Below are 19,991 nucleotides of genomic sequence, written 5' to 3'. Positions count from 1 at the left end.
TCAACGACTGATCTCGTTAACAAAACTCATTGTTTCGGTTCTGCTTTATCTTAAGCTAAGGTGATCATCTGGATCTCAAGGTCTGGTTTATTTCCTATAGTAATTAGACAATAACAGGATTTAGCTCGTTGTGCAATGTCTATGCCTAAGTCAGCACATCTTAATGTCTTTCCACAGAGTCCATTTTGTACCAGGTAACCATCTTGTATCTTTTAATTTCGGGATCCCCTCTGGCAGCGTCTCACTTTTACTCCAACACCTGTATTTTAATTCAATTAAAACTCTTGGCTTCCTTGAAAACGTATCAGAGTTAATGGCAGGATTTTCTGTTCAGCACTTCCAGGCACACACAGGGAGTGCACATCCGGAGGCCCCACAATTCTGCCCATGCTTTTCCAATCAGTGAAAATAGTCCGGCAAATGTCTGTTTAGGGAACTCGCATATCAAAGGAAGGTGGGTTATTTTGTCCAAGTGAACCTTCAATAGCCATGACAGGAAGAAAGCAGCCAATGATCTGATCCATCATAAGAAAAGTTGTGTGTTTCTGTCACACCTATCTCTTTGAAAGACCATTCAGTTTGCTCCCTCCAAACCTTTTCAGCAAACTCAACGCCCTCCTGCCTCACTCACAAAGAGATTTGAGATTGTCAAATACTGACATTCTGCAAAAAGAAAGCAATGGTGAGATTAATACAATAAATCACACCAGCAATTTTCATCTCACCCTTCATCTAGCAAACAGTTCAGTCTTGTTGCTGAGAATATCCTGCTTACTCTTTATCATTGAGAAGGAGGGTTAGTGAACTTTAACTGAGTTGCTTGTCTTATTTTAGGTCATTTTTTTGTTAAGCGTATGAACCATTTGATTCTGTTTCAGCCCCTCAGGTTGTGACCCCTCCCTGATCCTCGCGTTCTGCCAACATTGCTCATGGAGTCAGTGGACAAGGCAGGAAATGTTTAAACAGAAACTGAACTCTGGGCAGCACTGAAGTTAACAATGTCATTATTTGCAGTTGGTTTTCCATAAAACGCGCTCTAATCAGATAAAAAGTAGACAATGCACCGGGTCAGGAGTAACAAGCAAGCTATGGGCTCCCAGTCTGTAAAACTATGCAGCGAGTGTTTAATCATCCAGTAAAAGGAGTTATTAGGACAAATATGAAACACAGCTCAGGATCATTGGGTTATTTCTAGGCTGTAACTAAATTGTAGAGCTAGTTCCCAAGCACAGCTGGGTAAACTCCTGCAGCAGGCTACAATTCCGATGAGAGCAGACGTTGTTTCCTGTCCTAGCGCAGGGAAAATAGTTTTGCCTGTTGTGAAATTTGTAAAAGAAAATGAAAAGCTTTATTTATTTAAAAGTTATGTTGGCAGACAGGATGCTGGTCCAGTAATTCAAAACACAGTTGTTAAAATGGTGGATCCATCAAAGAAGCAGCTCTATTCACATTGGGAGATACTAGCTGGTGTAAATATTGCAGCCTTTCTTTTGTAGTTTTCATAGAATCATACAATCCCTACAGTGCAGAAGGAGGCCATTTGGCCCATCAAGTCTGCACCGACCACAATCCCACCCAGGCCCTATCCCCACAACCCCATGCATTTACCCCAGCTAGTCCCCCTGACACTAAGGGGCAACTTATCATGGCCAATCCACCTAACCCACACATCTTTGGACTGTGGGAGGAAACCAGAGCACCCTGAGGAAACCTACGCAGACATGGAGAAAATGTGCAAACTCCACACAGACAGTGACCCAAGTTGGGAATTGTACCGGGGTCCCTGGCGCTGTGAGGCAGCAGTGTCATGCCTCATTAAGATGTGCTGTCACTCATGTACATTATTAGAGAAGATAATACATATGCTGTTTAAAGATTGGGAGTTCCTCTGTGTAAAGTTAAGAGAAGCTATTTGATTAAATTGTCACTAATTTACATATAATTGGAGCGCTAGAGTTCTTTGGCACCTGAAAGCTAAATTCTGGGAAGGCTCACCAAACTCTGCAGCATCTGATGTAGATTCTATAGCAGCTGTACTCAGGATTTTGAAACATCTCGACATGGTAAATGCAGCATAAAAAAAACCCAGCAAGCTGGTGACATAACACACAAACAGGCAGTTCCGTCCAACAGTTTAATGCTCTAGACAAGACACCTCCACTGCTCTCATCTAGCCCTATTATATCACTAATCTTAACATATCAGCACTTTTGTCTTGAAAAATATCTTTTCATAGAATCCCTATAGTGCAGAAGGAAGCCATTCGGCCCAATGAGTCTGTACCAACCATAATCCTACCCAGGATCCCCTATCCCCATAGCGGGGATAGTTATGGTGGCATGGTGGCACAGCGGTTAGCGCTGCTGCCTCACAGCACCAGAGACCAGGGTTCAATTCTGGCCTTTTCTGGTGCTCTGTTTGAATCCTATTGCACAACTCACCATTTAGTGAGAGTTGTCAATTAGCATGGAGTTGTCTCACTTTGCTGTTTCATCTTGCCAAGTGATAAGAGTTTGTTGCTAAATGGTAGGTATGCTTTAAGTGACAGGGTATCAATACCAGAGTGTTCTGAATCTCCCAATACTTATTAATTAATATGTAGTTAATCCCTACGCATTTCACATCAGGAACATTCACACCTGCTGAGCTCATCTCTGAGATTTTACAAACCAGCTGTCTAAGCAGCTCAAATGAACGTGATGGTATAATCCCCGAGAATTTCATATGGGGAAGCTATGAAATGCATGAGGATTAATGAACTGCAGAATAATTAGGATTAGAAAATTGGTGGCAGATGCCAACTTCCAATCTCTAAACAAAGATTGGTTTGGCACAATAATAATGGGAAACACTGGGGAAAGGAGTATTGCAGGTATGTCACCTTCTGAGGCTGCAAAAATCACCAAACAGAATCTTATTTAAGATGAGAGTTGACTTTGATTCTGTACATAAGCTGAATAAAATACACTGCAGAATTTGAGAAAGCCAAAGAAGCAACATCATTCACAAGGTTCACAAATATAGTTCTCCGTCAATCACAGAGAATGATAATATTTGAAAAAGGGCTAAAGTCACTGTTTACACAGGTTTGACAGATGGTTTTGAAAGGAAAAAAAATCAGTGGGGTTTAGATTTGTTGAATGTAGGGGTCAGATATGCAGTAAGACAAGTAATGATTTCAAAAGAACATTATGAGAAGCTAGTTAAGCATATTCAAAAGGCAGAAATATTGAAACTATCTCCTGTCTTTCAACAACAACTTTGCACGTTATACTATATTTAGGGAAAAAAACCTTTTGGGGCCGGGTTTCATTTATTTTTTCTTTCGACCAGCTGAATATTTTTAACCCAGGTAGAAAACAAAATACTTTGTGAAGTGATTGCACCGTTACTTCACGCTTGCAAGAAAATACATTGGCACATTGAAATTGTCAACATGCTTAGGTGGATGATTAGGAAACCATCTGCTTTTAAGGGCCAAGATATTATTACAATAACATTGGTTTGGCTTATTCAAGGGGACACTGAAGATTGATAGGGTGACTAGAATCTTGTGACATTCCCAGGAGCAGAAAATGAGGTGAGTGGGGCATTAAATTGATTTGATTTATTATTGTCACATGTATTGGTATACAGTGAAAAGTATGGTTTCGTGCACACTATACAGACAAAACATACCGTTCATAGAGTACATAGGAGAGAGTGCAGAATATAGTGTTAGTCATAGCAAGGGCATAGAGAAAGATAAACCTGATATAAGATAGGTCCATTCAAAAGTCTGATGGCAGCAGGGAAAAAGCTGTTCTTCAGTCAATTGATCTCAGACTTTTGTATCTTTTTTCCGCCGGAAGAAGGTGGAAGAGAGAATGCCCCAGAGTGTGTGGGATCCTTGATTATGCTGGCTGCTTTTCTGAGGCAGCGGGAAGTGTAGACAGAGTCAATGGATGGGAGGCTGGTTTGCGTGATGGATTGGACTACGTTCACAACTCTTTGTAATTTCTTGACATTTGGGCCAGAGCAGGAGCCATACCAAGCTGTGATACAACCAGAAAGAATGCTTTATATGGTGCATCTGTAAAATTTGGCGAGTGTTGTAGTGGACATGTTTAATTTCCTTAGCCTTCTGAGTAGAAACATTGGTGGGCTTTCTTAACTGTAACTGAATTGTGTGGGAGGCCAAAAGTCTATAGTTCTAAGTCAGCTTCCTGGTGGAGGGATGCAACAATGGTATTAAGTTGACGTTAGATTGTCAGTGAATCAAACTTCCTGGTATTGGGAACCTCTTCAGTACATTTGCATGCCATGCATGCTCATTGAATGACAACCACACCAGAATTAAGTGTACCTTTCCAGATAAGTAATCAGCAAATGAGAAACATGTGCCTTCAAATTCACATTTGCTCAAAGGTGATGTGCAGTCAGTGAGGTCGCCTTTCTGGTAGATTTTCTTGTATGGGTAGTTTTATTCAACTATTAGAGAGGAGGCATTCATGATTGAGATCAGGTGGTGGAAGTCAAAGGGGAATGGGCACAGCTGACTGAGGTAGGTGTGGGGGGCAGGGGGCGGGAAGGAGGTAGCAGCACCTTCAGGGATACATAGGTGGAAGGTGGAGAGGGGATGACAACAGCTGTAGGGATCTAGATGGCAGGTGGAAGAGAGGGTAGCAGCAGTTGCAGTTCCGAAAACCTCCTGCAGCAAAAATAATACTCCTGACATGCAGAGAATGAAGGCCTGTGGGTGCCCTTTAAAAATGGCATCGGGACATTCAATCCCCGAGGTAATAACAGGAACATTGACTTCCTGTCTGCCCCACTGCATGGGCCACTGTGCTCCTTACCATTAATATCTAATCGCCGACCATCCTGCCTACGAGTGGAAGTATATCCTTAATAAACAGCCACACTCTCATGCTTCCTACTTCATTAAAGTCAGAGTTTAAATAGAGTCATAGGGCGGAATTTTCCTGTCCCCACTGCCACCGAGAATCGTAGCAGGCGGGACAGGATCATGCAAAGGTCCATTGACCTTGGGCTGGATTTTCTGGTCTTGGGGCGATTGCGGCCAGAAAATTCCACTCATAGGGTCAGAGATATACAGCACAGAAACAGGCCCTTTTGCCCAATTCATCCATGCCAACCAAGTTTCCTAAACTGAACTAACTCCATTTGCCTGTGTTTGGCCAATATCGCTCTAAACCTCTCCTATCCATGTACCTGTTCAAATCTCTTAAATGTTCCATATATGCACCACCCTCTATGTGAAAAACTTGCCCCTCAGGTTCCTTTTAAATTGTTTCCCTCTCACCGTAAACCTATGCTCTCTAGTTTTGGACTCCCCTACCCTGGGGAAAAGACCTTGGCTATTCAACTGATCTATGCCCCTCTTGATTTTATAATCCTCTATAAAGTCACCTCTCATTCGCCTAAACTCCAGGGAAGAAAGCCCCAGCCTATCCTTAAAATTCAAAACTTTCAGTCCCGGTAACATCCTTGTAAATCTTTTTGCACCCTTTCCAGTTTAATAACATCCTTCCTATAGCAGGGTGACCAGAATTGTACACAGTACTCCAAACGTGGCCTTGCCAATCTACAGTTGTAACATAAGTTTCTAACTCCTGTACTCAATGCTTCGAACGATGAAAGCAAATGTTGAGAATCCTGAATCTCCAGGATATTCTCCTTTTCATGTGAACATTTTGACATTAAATTAAACAAACAGTTTCAAGGAATGTGGTAGAGATTCAAAACAGAACATGGCTAGTGGAATAATGGGCTACGAGTTGGGACAAGAACATGCATTTACCAATAAAATTGAAGGCATGGATTCAAGATTTCAAACACTTGAATGTTTATCATTTTAGAGTAGGGACAGAAAAGACTAGAGTTTCTGAGGCCAAGGGGATAACATTTCCAGGCAGGGTTCCAGCTAAGGACAAGCAGCCATTGACCTCTGCTGTAAAGTGGACGTGAATATTGGACTAATACAGGATCAGCTATGATTTTCTTCACAGATTAATAACCTGCTGACCAACATCTGTGCCCACAGAAGACGTGGCCACTTGGATGAGGCATTGAAGAACAGCTGACCCTCATGGGACCAAAGACAGCAAGATTGAAAGTTAGTGGGAAAGAAGTGGAGACATTTTGGGGGAAAAATTATTTTGAAACACCAACTTAAGTTCAGACAACTCAGTGACGCAGCACATTGGGGTAGCAATGCAGAACAATTGAGAATGAAGTGCAAATTTTTCACCCTAATTTTCTGCCCCTTTCCTTCATCTTGAAAGGATATGGTTTGTGCAAAATCGAGTAAAAGAATTTGGGTGAATAATGGACATATGTCTAACCTCTTCTCTAACATTGAATTCTCAGCTATGCTGAAGCAGAGAGGGACTGAAAAGAGGTCAGTAACCTTTCCTTGGCAAGGAATCACATTGGCTCGGTCCCTGGACTGTGACTTAACCAAGAAAAAGGAATGGTCTGGGAAACTAGGGAGAGAATGAAGGGATTTGTTCATTCAAGAAAACTATTTGATTGTTGGTGACAATCCCAAGACTGTTTGTGACAAGCAATTGCAAATGGAGAGTAGAGGCGAGGACCATGGATCTGAAGAATTCAGGATGGAGCAGCAATGCAACTAGAGTTTGTTATATCAGGGATTATCAGAGAATGAAGTGAAATACCCTAAAGTGACAACAGACTAAAATAAGATACTGCTTGGTGAGTGTTTTTATTTCAAGTGTTTAGCTTATTTCTGTTCCACTTTGTTTCTCTGTCATTTCTATTTATTAGAGCAATTTAGTCTCTTTTTATATGTACATCCTGTTCCATGTGGGAACTCCAGAATGCTTCTTGTGGACAAGCACTTTTATACCTAAAGGTGCTCAAAATCTGAAACCTGGAGTTTGAGCACCTCTAGGTGTCACTGCAATAAATCTGTGAATCTGAGAGTTAAATGTTACAGATATGGTCACCCTGTAGTTTACGAGTCTGCAGGCAAAGAAGGAATTAGTGACCATCCCACAGGCAAGGAGGATTAAATTCAGTCAGTTTAAATTCAGTGCCGGGGAAGCATCGAGAAACAATTATTTGGGATAGAATTAGTAGTCACATGGAAAAATAAAGTGCTGGTTAGGAACAGCCAGCATGCATTTTTAAAGGGGAAAATCGGGTTTAACTAACATGGTGGAGTTTTTTTGAAGAGGTAACAGCAAGGGTTGATGTGAGTAATACCGTTGATGCGAGAAAAGTTATAGCTCATGGAATAAAAGGGACAGTAGAAATGTGGATATAAAATTGCCTGGTGATAGGAAACAGGGTAATAGTCAATGGATATTTTTCATGCTGGAGGAAGGTTTGTAGTGGTGTTCCCCAGCAGTCAGTATAGGGACCCTTGCTGTTCCTGATATATATTAATAATCTAGATCTTGGTGCGCAGGGGACATTTTCAAAGTTTACAGATGACATGAAATTTGGAAGTATTATAAACTGTAAGGACAGTGTAGAACTTTAGAAGGACATAGACAAGTTGGAGGAGTGGACAGATAGATAGCAGATGAAGTTCAATGAGGAGAAGTGTGAGGTGATGCATTTTGGTAGGAAGAACATTGACAATATAAAATATGGGGTACTATTTTTAAGGGGACAGGAGCAGAGGGTTCTGGGTGTATAGATGTATAGATGATTGAAGGTAGCAGGACAGGTGGAAAGCCGTTAAAGTATACAGGATTCTGTGTTTATTAGAGGGACAGTACAAGAGCAAAGCGATTATGCCGAACTTATGCAAAACACTAGTGTAGAACTTAGTGCAATTTGCCAAGGTTTTAACTGTTACTAGTTAGACTTCAGTTGAGTGTGTACACAGTTCTGGGTGCATGCCATAGGAAGGATGTGAACACATTGGAGACAGAGCTGAACAGATTTACAGAATGGTTCCAGCGATGAGAAACTTCGGTAATGAGGACAGATTGGAGAGGCTAGGACATTCTCTTTGGAGAGAAAGTGGCTAAGTGGAGATTTGATAACGATGTTTAAAGTTATGAATGGGCTGGAAAGAGTATGGAGAGAGAAACTGTTCCCACTTGTAGATCAGAGGGCAGATTTAAAATGATCAGCAAAAGCAGCAAATGTGATATGAGAAAATCTTTTTCACACGAGTGGTTTGGATCTGGAATGCACTGCCTGGAGTGGAGGAGACAGGTTCAATCAAGATATTCAAGAGGGTATTAGATGATTCTTTGAATAGAAACAATATGCAGGGGCATGGGGTAAAGGCAGGGAATAGCACAACATCATGAAGCTCATTTGCAGAGATGGTGCAGACCTGTTGGGCCTCTTTCTGCACTGTAACAATTCTATGATACCTACTCTATATTATTTGGGCGGCATGGTAGCACAGTGATTAGCACTGCTGCTTCACAGCTCCAGGGACCTGGGTTCGATTCCCGGCTTGGGTCACTGTCTGTGTGGAGTTTGCACATTCTCCTCGTGTCTGTGTGGGTTTCCTCCGGGTGCTCCGGTTTCTTCCCACAGTCCAAAGATGTGCAGGTTAGGTTGATTGGTCATGCTAAAATTGCCCCTTAGTGTCCTGGGATGCGTAGGTTAGAGGGATTAGTGGGAAAATATGAAGGGATATGGGGTGGGGCCTGGGTGGGATTGTGGGCGGTGCAGACTCGATGGGCCAAATGGTCTCTTTCTGCACTGTAGGGTTTCTATGATTCTATTTGCTTCTCTCTGCAATTTCCCTGCAGATATGTCTCTCTACATCCTTCCCACTAGTTAGCGGTCCAGATACTGTACCAAGCAACGTAATTGCACCTTTTTTATTCGTTAGCTCTAGCCAGATTGATTCTGTCCTCGACCCCTTTGGAACATCCTCTTTCTCCAGCACTGCAGTGCTCTCTTTACCAATACCGCCACCCCTTCTCTTTTCCTGTCTATTCTGAACACCTTAGCCAGATGTATACCCAGGACCTGCCCTCCCTTGAGCTAGGTCTCTGTTATCGCCATAACTTCATATTTTCAAATGGCAATCATGGTTAAAATTATATTATTTGAAGAATGTTGGAGCTCTGGACCAGAATCCCAAATTACATTGGGAAGCCAAACAAGGCCCCAACATTTTTTTTAATTTTCTCATATAATGTGCGGATAGGATGCTTCACTCCAGGAGTAATTCTGCTGACAAATTATGGGTCTTTTATAGTAAAACAAACTTTATTTCATAACAAAAACAAAAAATACTGGAAAATCTCAGCAGGTCTTGCAGCATCTGTGGAGAGAATAGAGAGCTAATGTTGATGACCTTTTGTCAGAGCTGTGTTATTACATTACATCCAACAAATGAAGCAACTTAAACTCTTACCTGTTTGAACAACATTTAAACTTGAAAAGAAACAACTCTAATTTCTAACTCATCACTGTTTCAGTTCCAAATAAGCAACATTCTTCTTACAGACTCACAAAAACACTCAATACAATTAGGAACCATAAATATACTTCCTATGAGGGGTGTCTTGATGCTTTCAGAGAGATTTTGTGGGGACAGCAGCTTGCAGACCTCGGTCTTTAAACTAACCTCAATCAGAACTCAAAAGCAGTTTTCACTCTGCCACAATTTCATAGGCTTTTGGTACTGTCAGAGGACATGAAGCAATGAGTAGACAGGTGAAGACACTAACTACCCAAGCAGCTAGCCTTCAGATAAGTCAAAAGGCACCAGGGCTGATAGTGAAACAGCAACCAGTGAATGCACGCCATACAAGAGAAAGCTGTGCAAGAGGTATGGATGACCACATGTATGAAAATACAAGAAGAGTGGGTTCATTTGAGTTCAGAGACAGAACATAGAACAGTACAGCACAGAACAGGCCCTTCGGCCCACGATGTTGTGCCAAGCTTTATCTGAAACCAAGATCAAGCTATCCCATTCCCTATCATCCTGGTGTGCTCCATGTGCCTATCCAATAACCGCTGAAATGTTCCTAAAGTGTCTGACTCCACTATCACTGCAGGCAGTCCATTCCACACCCCAACCACTCTCTGCGTAAAGAACCTACCTCTGATATCCTTCCTATATCTCCCACCATGAACCCTATAGTTATGCCCCCTGAGAATAGCTCCATCCACCCGAGGAAATAGTCTCATTGAACGGTCACTCTATCCCCTTCATCACTTTATAAACCTCTATTAAGTCTCCCCTCAGCCTCCTCCGCTCCAGAGAACAGCCCTAGCTCCCTCAACCTTTCCTCATAAGACCTACCCTCCAAACCAGGCAGCATCCTGGTAAATCTCCTCTGCGCTCTTTCCAGCGCTTCCACATCTTCTTATAGTGAGGTGACCAGAACTGCACACAGTATTCCAAAGGTGGTCTCACCAAGGTCCTCTACAGTTGCAGCATAGCCCCACAGCTCTTAAACTCCAACCCCCTGTTAATAAAAGCTAACACACTATAGGCCTTCTTCACAGCTCTATCTGCTTGAGTGGCAACCTTCAGAGATCTGTGGATATGGACCCCAAGATCTCTCTGTTCCTCCACAGTCTTCAGAACCCTACCTTTGACCCTGTAATCCACATTTAAATTAGTCCGACCAAAATGAATCACCTCACATTTATCAGGGTTAAACTCCATTTGCCATTTTACAGCCCAGCTTTGCATCCTATCTATGTCTCTTTGCAGCCTACAACAGCCCTCCACCTCATCCACTACTCCACCAATCTTGGTGTCATCAGCAAATTTACTGATCCACCCTTCAGCCCCCTCCTCTAGGTCATTAATAAAAATCACAAAGAGCAGAGGACCAAGCACTGATCCCTGTGGCATTCCGCTAGCAACCTGCCTCTAGTCCGAAAATTTTCCATCCACCACCACCCTCTGTCTTCGATCAGATAGCCAGTTACCTATCCAATCGGCCAACTTTCCCTCTATCCCACACCTCCTTACTTTCATCATAAGCCGACCATGGGGGACCTTATCAAACGCCTTACTAAAATCCATGTATATGACATCAACTGCCCTACCTTCATCAACACACTTAGTTACCTCCTCAAAGAATTCAATCAAATTTGTGAGGCACAACTTGCCCTTCACGAATCCGTGCTGACTATCCCGGATTAATCCGCATCTTTCTAAATGGTCGTAAATCCCATCCCTAAGGACTTTTTCCATCAATTTACCAACCACCGAAGTAAGACTAACCGGTCTATAATTACCAGGGTCATTTCTATTCCCTTTCTTAAACAGAGGAACAACATTCGCCACTTTCCAGTCCTCTGGCACCATCACCGTGGACAGTGAGGACCCAAAGATCAAAGCCAAAGGCTCTGCAATCTCATCCCTTGCCTCCCAAAGAATCCTAGGATATATTTCATCAGGCCCAGGGGACTTATCGACCTTCAGTTTATTCAAAACTGCCAGTACATCCTCCCTCCAAACAACTATTTCCTCCAGCCTATTAGCCTGTAACACCTTCTCTTCCTCAAAAACATGGCCCCTCTCCTTGGTGAACACTGAAGAAAAGTATTCATTCATCACCTCGCCTATCTCTACTGACTCCATACACAAGTTCCCACTACTGTCCTTGACCGGCCCTAACCTCACCCTGGTCATTCTTTAATTCCTCACATAAGAGTAAAAAGCCTTGGGGTTTTCCTTGATCTGACCTGCCAAGGACTTCTCATGTCCCCTCCTAGCTCTCCTAAGCCCCTTTTTCAGCTCATTCCTTGCTAACTTGTAACCCTCAATCGAGCCATCTGAACCTTGTTTCCTCATCCCGACATAAGCTTCCCTCTTCCTTTTCACAAGACATTCCACCTCTTTCGTGAACCATGGTTCCCTCACTCGGCCATTTCCTCCCTGCCTGACAGGGACATACCTATCAAGGACACCCAGTATTTGTTCCTTGAAAAAGTTCCACTTTTCATTAGTGCCTTTCCCTGAAGGAAATGTTTCACATACAAATCAAACCGGAGAGCTTGTGGAAAGCCCAATCACTGGGAAACATGTGCAGAACAAAGGAAGAAGAAAGTAAACAAGTTAGCAGAGGGAGAGTGACATTGCAAATGAGAAAAAGTGAAAACATCCATACCTTGGAATGATGATGATGAGTATGAGGATACAACAGACATGGGAATCATGCAACTGTATGAAATGTTTGGACGCAACAGTTCATGAGAAAATAAATTCTTACAATCAGATCATGAAAAAAGTGAGAAACTTGATATAGAGTTAACACCATCCCGCTCAGACTATATCAGGATATATTTCCTGAAAATCTGAAAAACAAATAGCATGCTAAAAGAATGATGTTCAGAAACTGAACAATGTCACAATAATGGCATATGGAGGAATTGATATTTGGCAGTTAGGAACGCAAATCAGAGCAATTCAAGGAAAGTATGTTTACTGTATGCTCAACAACTACACCATTGAATCAACTCGTCCTGCTAGCCTAGTGCTGAGCAGTTGTGAAGAGCTACAGCTGATCTCAGTAAACTGAGAGAAAACGGAGAAGTCACTGAGGGTTGAAGATAGTACACCCATTGAAAAGCCCCTTCAAATCAGCAGCAAGAGCGAACTTGTCCAAATGTATCCAGAGTGTTTTGATGTGTTTGTCAGATGCTTTTAATATTTCGAGCATCACACCATAGATCCAGAGAAAACAAAATGATGATTCATCCCCCACATAAAGTATTAAAAGATTTACAAGGAAAACTTGACAGAAAGCTCCAAGAGGTGAAAGCAAGTGACTGCCAGACTCACAAGGTGCGATCTTACCTGCCGTGCACGCCATGCTCCTGCTGCAGCAAAGTCCAAGAATTTGGCAGCCATTCAAATCTCTGTTCACTGCAGTGAGATGGGAAAATCCCGCCGGTGTGAACGGTGAATAGATTCTGGCCATAGAGCGTACAGATTGGGTAAATCTCTTTGTTGTGAGAGAGAAGCCTGATGGGTTATCCAAATTTGATCACAAAGATCTTTATCAAGCCATAAAGTGGAAACCATCACCTTAGTCCAACACAAAGCAGTCAAACTAGCAATGGCAGAGCAAACATTGTCACCAAGCTTTATACAGTAAGAGTTTTAACAACACCAGGTTAAAGTCCGAAGGACGAAGGAGCAGCGCTCCGAAATCTAATGGTATTTGCTACCAAATAAACCTGTTGGACTTTAGCCTGGTGTTGTTAAAACTCTTACTGTGTTTACCCCAGTCCAACACCGGCATCTCCACATCATGACCAAGCTTTATGCCAGAAATGGCTATGGGGATTTGAATCTGCGGAGGAATTTTTGATGTTGACAACATTTAACACATCGTTTGCACAGTACAAATTCCTGCGCCTATGCTTTGGCCTTTAAGTGAGCCAGAATGTATTCCAGCAGAAAGCAGATAAGACATAGAGGAAGCAAAAGAGCAGTCTGCACCAGCTGATGATATCCAAATCTACAGCGTAGGTAGAAAAGACCATAGCTACAATCTACAATAATGAACCAGAAAAAAAAAAGATCAGAAGTTAAAATCAGACACATTTTGAAGGTGACAGAATGCCAGCTTTTGGGCTGTTTCTAAAAGGAGATAGGTTGCTCAAGCTTTTCATATTGCACTCATCAGGACAGAATGCCAGATTTCAAATGATCACAATAATTTATACTGTAGAAGAGGGTTCTGATTGGTTGGCAAGTTGACACAGTATTGCCATGTCGAAAGCAATGGGTAACAATAGGCTCAACAAGCTTCCAAGTAATTTTTTAAAAAGCGCAAGGCTTGAACATATTTCTTTTGTTTGCAGAGAACAGGCCGCTGTATATGAATGTTACTTCTAGCAAGTGTTATAAGCTTGACAGATTATGTTAAATTTGTTGTTAGTGCAGGTATTAGCACACCAAGGATTTTTCAGAAAGTGCTGCCCAATCACAGAATAACATCTAACAGGAGACATTCTGCTTTGGATTTTGCAAGATAGGTATTCTGCCTAATATGAACAACTGAAGGAACATGCTAGTTGCTTTGATCACCAATTGCTGGGATGTATGGCCTATGTACCTCATATTACAACTGCACTCCAATAGTTACATGTCGTTGTTAAATTGTGTGGTAGGCAGAACCTCTTTTTGGAATGACAGCAGCATCCTGTTGTATAAAATACCACTCGCATGACCACTGTCTGGTAAGTAGCTTGAAACGGCTTGCTTAATCTGCTGTTCAAATTTTTTAAATGTTTTGCCTTTCTAGGGTAATTTGAGATAGACCAGGCATTTTTGGAGGTCCAAAGTGGTGACCTTTGGCCAATTTGCAAGATACATCCTCCAATTGTAGAATTACAGCTCTCTGATGCACATGTAGGAGTCCAACATTTCAACAAGCATGCCAAATCCTTTCCTGACTTATTGAGAGGACAAACTGTAATTGCACAGGATCCAATCACGTAAACCAACAAAAGTTGAAGTGAAGCTGAGACTCCAAGGTCATATACCATTGAGACTGAAACTGGTAAGCAAGTGAGAAGGAAGAGTCCACATCCGATCGACACCCGACTTGGAAAAGATCACTGCCAACACTACTAACAAGTGAGACAACGTCAACATCAACAAACAGCACAAATCAGCAACATTAAGCACACTCTTGCAACACCAGCAGCAGCACACAAAATCACCAGCATAGTGTCCCAACAATTGTTAATCTTTAATTTTGATAATAAAAGATATATTGACATATAGATTAAAGGATATATTATTCAAAGAGGATCTATAGTTATTTGCATTCATTTACACACACATATCCAGAATGCCATATCACTCACCACTGCATTATAGTCAGTATGCCAAGTAACAATGTCTGCAGCACATGGCAAGATCCAAGAAATATGTTAGAGGTTAGATCCAGCATTTGTGTCCATAAGTGTGATTATTTCAAACTTCTGTGAATCACAAGACATAACAAAAGCACATTGCTTAAATATTTACACCAACTCAAGAGTGGCTGAATCATCTAGATTTTGAAAAGTTTCAGCATTCAGGATCATTTTTGGATCCCACACCATTTGCAGCAAGAAGTGGCAAATTAGGAGGCTTGCCAATAAGGCGAACAGATTGATTTATCCTGATGCCACAACTTCCCACTCTGCATGCATCTCTGTTACTTGATGAGCTGCAGACCATTGCACTGCACACCACCCATTTCCCAGATTCTAACTCTCCTCTGGCCGTGCTATATTTCCACCAGCCTCTAATCCAGCTCCATCTTTTCTCTTGCATCTAAACTGCTTTCTTCCACCCAATTTTTCCCTTAATTTGCTGCCTTCACTCCAGTTTCTAGCCCTTCTCTCCTTAGCATCTAACTACATTCTATTGTTCCTACCATGCACCCTCTTCTCTATGCAAGTTCAATTTTTCACTAAGCAATATCTGGTCTCTACTGTCACACTCATTTCTGAATTGTATATGATGTCACTGGAAATCAGCTAATGGAAGAAAAATATTTAAAACATCAAAATGGCTCAATAGATATTGAATCTGTTGTGGTAATGAGTTTCCAGTTTGTGCCAGTTTAACTGGAGTGGTAGCTTGGATACTATTGTTAAGCCAAGTTTCCCTGGGAAAGGAGGGGGAAAGACAGTCAGGGTCCCCACTCTTAATCATTGTCCACAACTTCCATTGGAAAATACACATATCAGATGAGGACAAGTCATGGTGCCCCCAACATTTGACTGTGAATTCATACAATAGACAGACACTGGAGAATGGCTATAAAGCTCTACTTGTGTAAAACAGTGAATTCAGAAAGAGGGGAAAAGATCTGGAAGGCAAGACAGGAAGAAAAATCATATTTCTTTTAATAAATGAAGACTTTCATATTGCTTTTCACCTGACATGCCAAAGCACTTCTTTAAAGGCAAAAATACTGTGGATGCTGGAAAACTGAAATAAAAATAGAAGATGCTGGATAAACTCAGCAGGTCCAACAGCATCTATGGAGAGAAAGAGTTAACTTTGAGAATCCATATGATTCTTCTTTGAATTCAAGGCATAAATATTTATCCACATAGCAATCCAAAATTACATATCCTTACTGAAAAGGACAAGTTAGCACCTTCAGGTGAGTTATGAAAACCAAAATAAAAAACCCTGAATTATTGCTGTACCCTTTGCTCAGCTACTCAATAGAATGCTAAACTATAGGAAAATGAAGCAGTTTAGGAAAACAAAACAATCCATCTAAACATGATTCCTGTAATACCACATTTTTATTTATTTAAATGGTACAATTTGATTTACAGGCAAAATGATATTAAACAATAATTTGCTAGGCATTTTGGCCACTGTGTGGGGTCAAAATAGGTCTTAAGGAAAGAAGTGTTCTTAAGTCACACCATTATAAAAAGAATGTGCAACACACAAAAGGAGACCTGGATAAAGATAACAAATATTGCGTCTTATAAATAAGAAATACTGTTTTATACATAAAATTGTATAAGTGTTGCACGTCTTTCCCAACAGCATGATGACATTTTAAGGCAAAAGGCTAAAAACAAAAGGCAAAGGACAAGACAGTATGGATCTAGTTCTCATGGCAGAATATGCCTGGAGTTTGTTGCATTTTTTCCACACTATAACGCCAATCATTCTGTGCAGGTCTTTTCTACTGGTAGGACGTTAACCTCATACGTTTGATTAATTGACTTCCTTACACGATAAATACTAAGAATGTATTACTGTTGCATAAAGAAAAAAACTGCTGTATCTGCTAAGTACAGTGTCAGGAGAGGCTGTTAATAGTAAAACTTCAAAATAAAGATGTAGTTCCTTGCTTCAGACACAATATTTGGGAAAGAGCATGCAACCCTTTAGACCTGCCCAGTGCTTATTAGATAAAGCCTGCACTCCTTATAGTAAAACTAATTCAGTGATAGTTTCAGGCACTAAATGTGCAATTATAAATGATTAAGTAATTAGCAATAATAATGTTCAGCAGTGATAGTAATTACACGCATTAAGTTGGTTTAAAAGTATTACAAACAAAAATGAAACAGGCAAACACTGGTTAAATTTTACATCAAGTCAGTTTGCAGAGGCAAGTCAATCTGGCTGGTATTGCACTGTCAGGATAAAGGGCAAAGGGCACACAGCCTTTTCTCCACCAAAGCATGTGTTGGAAAAGTAACAGCTCTGACTGCCAAACCTTTGTTCTCTCTGGTTTGTATAACAGACTTAATTTATGAATTTTCATCTGGGCCAAATGCAGGGAAAACCCTTGCTTTAAAACCATTAGCTTAACACAGAGTGTGTTTTTTAACATGCTTGGATAGGGAAGTTGGAAAGGGCTCGGGGGTGGAAGGGAAGCATTCAAAATAACCTTAATTTGAATGTTGTAAACAACATTTACAGATCAGTAATATTCTTCTGGTGACTGATCACCAGCTGAATTTAAAGAGCAGTAGCCCTAAATAGAAAATAAAAACTAAGCTGTGTATACAAGCAAGCAGAATACCACAGAAATATGCAAGGCAATCAGAAGCAGGTCTAAAACATGGTTACTATTGATGACAGGATCTTGAGGGTGGGAAGGTAACTCACAGAGCCAATCCTGAAACATTTATGGAGTATATTTACATAAAAAGAGACTCAACATTTCCTCATACTATTCCATAATAAAAAACATTCACACAAAAATATAACATTTGAAATAATTAATAGCACCAGTGTATCAGGTAATTTTATTTTCTTTTGCTACGCAATGTACAAAGTTGCATAGAGTGTCGCTGTAAAAAATAAGTTCTGCTTTTGACTTTGACATAGATGAAGCAGCAGTCTTGGGAACGGAAATATAGTGTAGTCCACATAAAATGCACCGTGTAAGACACTGCTATGGGCGTTTCACTTCGTCACAGAGTAACTTAAAGTAAGGGAAGGAGGGAGCAGGGGAAAATTAGTATTGCATAATTAATTCCATTTTCTAATGAGAAGACCAGCTTTCATGGTAACTTAACCTGGTGAATACTGCATACATTGTTCACAAAGTGACTTATTGCTACTCTACAAGCAATGTGATTTAATGTGGTTAGGAAGTGATGTGGTAAAAAGTTAAATGTTAATATGTTATCAATTCATAATCCTTCACAGCTAGTCTGGTCATTTAAAAGGGAAAAATAGTACAGTACCCTAGAATATAAAGCTATGTTAATACTCATGATGTGAATGCAGTAAAGAACCAATGCCTCCAGCACCAGGAGGAGAGACAAACCTACATTAATAGCCTTTTGTGTTTGTTTTAACCACCATTATACTCAAGGCAGACTCTCTGCTTTCTCATTGCAGAAAGAGTCTCTGTGTCTGCCCGTTGTGCAGATAGATCTGATATCTCACAAGTCTAATGGTGTGGAGTGACTTAAATCAGATGCTTGGAGTGTGGCTTTCTCAGATTGTCCCTCCAACATAGACTTGGTTCATCCAGGATCCCAGTAGCTTTCCATGTAGGTATGTCACTCACACCCCCCACCCCCCCCAATGTCCACAATCTTGCGCTTCATCCAAGCAGCTGCATTTGATGCCTGAGGAGTTTCATTTATGAGCCTTGGAATACTTAATATTGTGTGTCAGACATTGAAAAGAATTTGGTAATAAGGCAATTTCTGTACAGTGTCACTTTAGATTTTGGGTAGGGCATGGTGACCAAGGAGGTGACTATGGGGTCTCCAGAGACTGGGTATTGTAACAGCCAGGAGGTAATGTTTGTTTGATGTCCTCTAGGTTTTTGATGTCTTTCAGGATATCTTGAATGTCTTGTTCATAGGTAATTATTGCGTTAGCCTGCTCTTTTTCAGCCTTTTCCAGATCTGCCAACTTCCGTTCTAAATCACTATCATTCATCTGACTCTTGGCATCGTTGAGAGTTTTCTCAATTTCTTTTAGCCGGTTAACATCTACATTATCGAGCTGACCTGTAAAGACAAGCCCAGCCAAAGTAATCAATATTCCAGTTTGACAAGGAAATACAAGTATACAAACTCAAATTCAAACAGCACAGTTAACGTCACTGCAGAAGAAATGCTAATTCTAAATGTCATGGTTGAAGGCACGATTGGCTAGTAAATAAATAGGCACAATTCTATCTTACAATGCAAAGCAAAACGACCCTAACGTTAAATATATAAATATAGAATCATACCTTGGACATTATCCTGGATCAGGTTTGTAAATAATACTTCACCTGCCTCTGTTGGCATCAAATGTGTTGAAATTCAAATATGTGATTCATCATTATTTTGTGAAAGAAAGAAAACTTACAGGTGTGAGGTTTTATAAAATGGTTATGTTTTAAATTTATATTTTAATTCAAGGTGAAATGGAGCCTGTAATCTTCTGCTACTTCTATCTGGTGATGTGATCTGGCTGCCATGGGTACCTGGGGCCCAGGGCAAGTCCTGCTGAAACCCAGCTGCCAGAGTTAACATCGCCACTATAGACTTACTGACTCAGACTTTGGACAGAGAGATAGAAATAGAGAGAGCGAGAGCCAGAGAGGGGAGAGTGTGCGAGAGAGAGTACAAGAGCGTGCATGCGTGCTGAGAGAGTGAGCGAAAGAGAGGCAGTGAAAGAGAGGGTGCGAAAGAGATCGAACAAGAGAGCGCCAGCAAGTGCAAGAGACAGTGAGAGAAAGTGTGCAGGAGAGCGTGAGAGCGCAAGCGAATAAGAGAAAGCACGAGGGAGGGAGAGACAGAGTGAGAGAGAGAGCACAAGTGAACCATCAGTTGCTGTGAGGTGACGGGGAAAATGTTGTTCTGTTAGCTACCAGACAGAATGTAGGTGGGAGCATGTTCCCTAATCAAAGGGACAGCACTTTTGGAAATGTAACAATTTGCCCTGCTGGGAGAAAGAGTCACTGTAGTGGGCCTTGCTGCTGGAAGTCCATTCAGAGAATCTCAGAAGATGGAGGGAAACAACCTTTGACAGACCCTGGACATTATGACTCAGTGAAACAAGAAGTGAGCTTTTT

The 19,991-nt window shown here is 41.2% G+C and overlaps 1 protein-coding gene across 1 annotated transcript in view; it reads right to left on the bottom strand.

Moving 5' to 3' along the window:
• Nucleotides 1-16,224: 16,224 nt before the first annotated feature.
• The window catches only part of lamc1 (laminin, gamma 1), a 251,907-nt gene continuing 248,140 nt past the window's right edge, over nucleotides 16,225-19,991 (bottom strand). Inside the window, exon 28 of the mRNA XM_078218326.1 lies at nucleotides 16,225-18,936. Coding sequence (XP_078074452.1) covers nucleotides 18,680-18,936 — 257 coding nt within the window. The 3' untranslated portion in view covers nucleotides 16,225-18,679. The remainder of the gene's footprint in view (nucleotides 18,937-19,991) is intronic.

This window comes from Mustelus asterias, chromosome 8, assembly GCF_964213995.1.
Source record: "Mustelus asterias chromosome 8, sMusAst1.hap1.1, whole genome shotgun sequence".
Classification (NCBI taxonomy): Eukaryota; Metazoa; Chordata; class Chondrichthyes; order Carcharhiniformes; family Triakidae; genus Mustelus; species Mustelus asterias.
This window is presented reverse-complemented; position numbering and strand designations above follow the sequence as displayed.